Source organism: Microtus ochrogaster, chromosome 10 (genome assembly GCF_000317375.1).
Source record: "Microtus ochrogaster isolate Prairie Vole_2 chromosome 10, MicOch1.0, whole genome shotgun sequence".
Taxonomy (NCBI): domain Eukaryota; kingdom Metazoa; phylum Chordata; class Mammalia; order Rodentia; family Cricetidae; genus Microtus; species Microtus ochrogaster.
Genome location: NC_022016.1, coordinates 49,076,659 through 49,080,582, shown reverse-complemented (window position 1 = coordinate 49,080,582; position 3,924 = coordinate 49,076,659). Strand labels below are relative to the sequence as shown.

Here is a 3,924-nt window from a genome sequence, read left to right as displayed (position 1 = left end):
GTGTGTGTGTGTGTGTGTGTGTGTGTGTGTGTGTGTGTGTGTGTGTGCCATCACCCTGGGTTCTCTGTCCATTTCAGCACCTTGAAGGCAAACAGAGAGAATATGAGTTCCTTGGCCTGACTCCCGACACAGAGTTCCTCGGGTCCATCACAGTTTTGGCTCCGATGTGGTCCAAGAGAAGCGCCCCCTACGTGTGTCAAGTGAAGACGTTGCCTGGTGAGTTCAACTGAGGCCGTGGGGGAGGATTCCCGAGTGTTGGGCTTAACCCACCTCCTTCCTCCCTGTAACCAAGGGGATGCTTGGCGGGGCTCTGAGAACCCTTGGAGATTGGCGGTGTCCTAAGATTGATCTTTGTTTATCCACAGCCCGGCTGTCTAATGGGTCCACTTAGTGAATGTTCAATTACCGCCCTCAGCCAATGCCTGGATTTCTTTTCCCTGGCCCAGCTTTGTGTAAACTCTGGCAAAGCATATATAAATTATCAACTCAGGGAACATACACTCAGGGAGGAGGTGTGCAGGGGTGGGGACAGGAAGGACAAACTGATCCTCAGTGTCTTCCAAGCCGGTGAACTATAATGGCAATAATGGTGGCTTGCATTTCTGCTCAGCGGACCAGGGACCGTGACTCCTGCACAGTCGGGGCGGGGCGCGGGAGAGGGGGGAGATGCCTTAATCACCTTCATTCTACAGAAGAGGAAACAGGTTGAGAATGGTAACATCATTTACCCAAAGTCACACAAGAAGTAAAGGAGGAAATGAGGCCCAAAGCCAGTGACTCTGTCCTACCCGCCATGTTTCTTCTCGGGGAGACAGAGGCACGCCCTCTTCCTCTCGCACATTCTCAGGACTCGGGTTATGGCTCAGCAGCAGAGCACAGGCCAAGTTTGGGGTTCCATCCCCAGCAATGGGAAGCAGGCTAACAAAAACTGCGGAGCATCTGTTCTTTGGTTAGACGCACGTAAGAGTCGTGATGCTTCGAGCTGCCAGGTAGAGCAGGACGGTGACGTCAGTGGGCGGGGTTGACTGTGAGGCTGGGGGCCCGCCCGAACCCATCACGTTCAGGTGACTTCCGCCAACTATAGTCTTCCTCAGAACTCAGTTTGGGAACTGGACAACGGGGCCTGGCACTGGGTGAAAAATGGTCCCGGTCCTCAGCTTTGTCCGGAAACTCAGCCCTTCAGAACCTGCAAGACGCTGGCTTCTCTGCCTGAATCCCAGGGCATTATCTGGCAAGAGACATAGCTGGAGGACAGCCAGCCCTGGCCGAAGGCACGGGGCATGCATGCCCTTCCTTCGTGAGGGACCCGGGTACCAGAATAGAACCTGGCAAGCAGGAGGCCAGGAACAGAAACCACTCTGTGGATGCCAAGCTGGGGCGTGTATAATGTGATCTTTGACCTTCACCCCAACCTCACTGGATATGCTTCATGTATCCCCAGGCACCCCACCCCACCCTGCTTCTGGACAGCCAATGGGCCCCTCCTCACCCACCACCCTGTGGGCTTGACCTCACATGAGCTGGCTTGCAATGCCACACTAGGTTTTGCTTAGATTTGGCTTTCTTGTTATGTTTTAAGACAGAGACTCCCTCTGTAGCCCAGGCTAGCCTCCAGCTCCTGATCCTCTGCCTCAACCTCTTGAGATAACAGGCATACACCACTTTCACCTGAGACCATCTCTGCTTTCCTCTGAAGCTTGCTTTTCTTGGGTGTTTCTTGCCAACGGAACTAAGATGCTTGCTCCTTAAAGAACAAAGTATAGTATAAACCCTTCCAGCAATTACAAACAATCTGTCTCCGACATACCAGATGCTTTATACATTCTTTCATCTACATGATTACATATATTACTTAATTTTTAAAACAACCCCCCCAAAAAAAATGTTGGTAGCATAATCCTCATTTTATACATGAGGAACTCTGGCTCAGAGAGGTTAAGTAACTTATCCATGGCTACACAGCTGATCAGTGAACCCAGTTAGCTTTGCCTGACGCTAACCACCACCTTACAATCTAATGTACAGCTAGCTCCTTCCACCACAGGCTTGCTACGCATCTCCATTCCAGAGTGAACCGTCCCTCCCTTGACCCTAGTCTAGGTTTGGCCTCTCCCCAGATTCCAGAATCCCCTCTTTAATTCCTCAGGATGCCTGGGAGCTACAGAATATTATCCCAGCATGTCGGTGGGGTAAAAGGGTCTCAAAGTTGTCTCTCTTCGTTTATTTTACAAATGAGGCACAATTGTACGTTGTCTGTGGGGATGTGCTCTGGAGTTGGTACTCTTCCGCTGGGGAGCTGTCTGACCCTGGGCAGGTCACTGAACCTCTCTAGGCCTCGTCCTTGTTGCCTTAGAAGAGGAGAGCATCCCCGTCCTTCTGTGTGTCTTGGTGATTTGCTGGGAGAGCCTGGGTGTGCGGGCAACTGATACAAAGATGCTGGAGCAGAGAGGGCTGCACAGCAGGGAAGATGCTCAGCTCATTGATAGCAAAACGGACCCCTAAGGTCCCTGCTCCTCATCTTTAGGTTGCCATTTTCTCACTCTGCCTCCACATGGGTGAAATGACGTATGTAAGCTATCAGGCTGAGGATGTCCGTGTTCCCATCTTGTCCTGGTACAAAGAGTGATGGCTTCCCGCGAACACTGGGCACAGTGTAGAGGCATTCACGTCATTCACTGTAGCAGTGACAGGGGCCAGCCCATGACTTCAGGTTGGCCCAGATCTCCAAGGCCCCAGGTTGGAGGAGGCTGGAAGTCAAGGTTCTGAGATCTCTACAATATCTGGTAATGGACTCCCTCACTGAAGTCAGCTGGGGCCACAGAGGGGCATGGGGCATGAAGGAAAGGAGGCGATGTGGGGGGCCAGGACCCCAGATAATGTAAACAGCTGGTCTCCGGAGCTTCCACCAGCCTCTGCCTCCCCAGCTTTTCACAAGTGCCACTCAGCCTGACCACAGGACAGCACAGGGAGAGTCTCAGTACTCTGCCTCTCTCACTTCTCAGAGGCTCGGTGCCCCACAGGGTCCTCCGCCAATGCCAGAGACAGGGGACAGGTTTTCCTCAATCTACCCTCTGACCCCCTCAGATCCCAGCCAGTGGGACCCTGCCTGCTCACTGCCCTCCTTCCAGAAGCTCTTCCTCTGACACACGCAATGAAGAAGGCCCTAGCAACAGTGACAGATCCGTCTGGACCATCAGTGATTCTCAACCTTCCCAATGCTATGACACTTAATTACAGCTCCTCATGTCGTGGTGACCCCCAGCCATGATTATTTCTGCTGCTATTTCATAACTAATTTTGCTACTGTTATGAATCGTCATGTAAATGATGGTCTTCTTTGATCCCTGTTTGTGACCCCTGGGTTGAGAACCCCTGTTCTAGACCCTTCTACAGCACACTCTAAATAGCAGACACTTGGAAGTCCCCATGCCTAATAACAGAGCTTGCGTCCTGACCAGGCTCACCTGCTGAAGGAAGATATCAGCTAGCATACAGACGCTTGGTCCAGAGAGTGACCAGAAAGTGTCTAGATGCAGGTCTGAACGAGCTGGCCATGTGGGCTGGGACATCAGCGGGCAGTTGAGGTCCCTGGCTGTATGAGTTGGAACCACACTGAGGAAAGAGACCTGAAGAGAGGCCTTCCCTACATCTCACTTTGGTTTTTAAGGCAGGGTCTCACGTAGCCAAAACAGCCTTGAGCTCACCCAGTACTCGAGGGTTGCCTTGAGCATCTGGTCAACTTCTGCCTCCCGGATGCTGAGACTTCAGGCCTCCACCCTGCTTACACAGTGCTCATCCAGGGCATCTGCTGTGCTCTAGTGCGTCTGCTGTGCTCTAGTGTGTCCAGGGCGTCTGCTGTGCTCTAGTGCGTCCAGGGCGTCCGCTGTGCTCTAGTGCGTCCGCTGTGCTCTAGTGCGTCCAGGG

General features: G+C 52.7%; 1 protein-coding gene across 1 annotated transcript in view; it reads left to right on the top strand.

Moving 5' to 3' along the window:
• Nucleotides 1–3,924, top strand: part of Il22ra1 (interleukin 22 receptor subunit alpha 1) — a 17,480-nt gene that overhangs the window by 9,244 nt on the left and 4,312 nt on the right. The window contains exon 5 of the mRNA XM_026782274.1: nt 78–216. Coding sequence (XP_026638075.1) covers nt 78–216 — 139 coding nt within the window. The remainder of the gene's footprint in view (nt 1–77; nt 217–3,924) is intronic.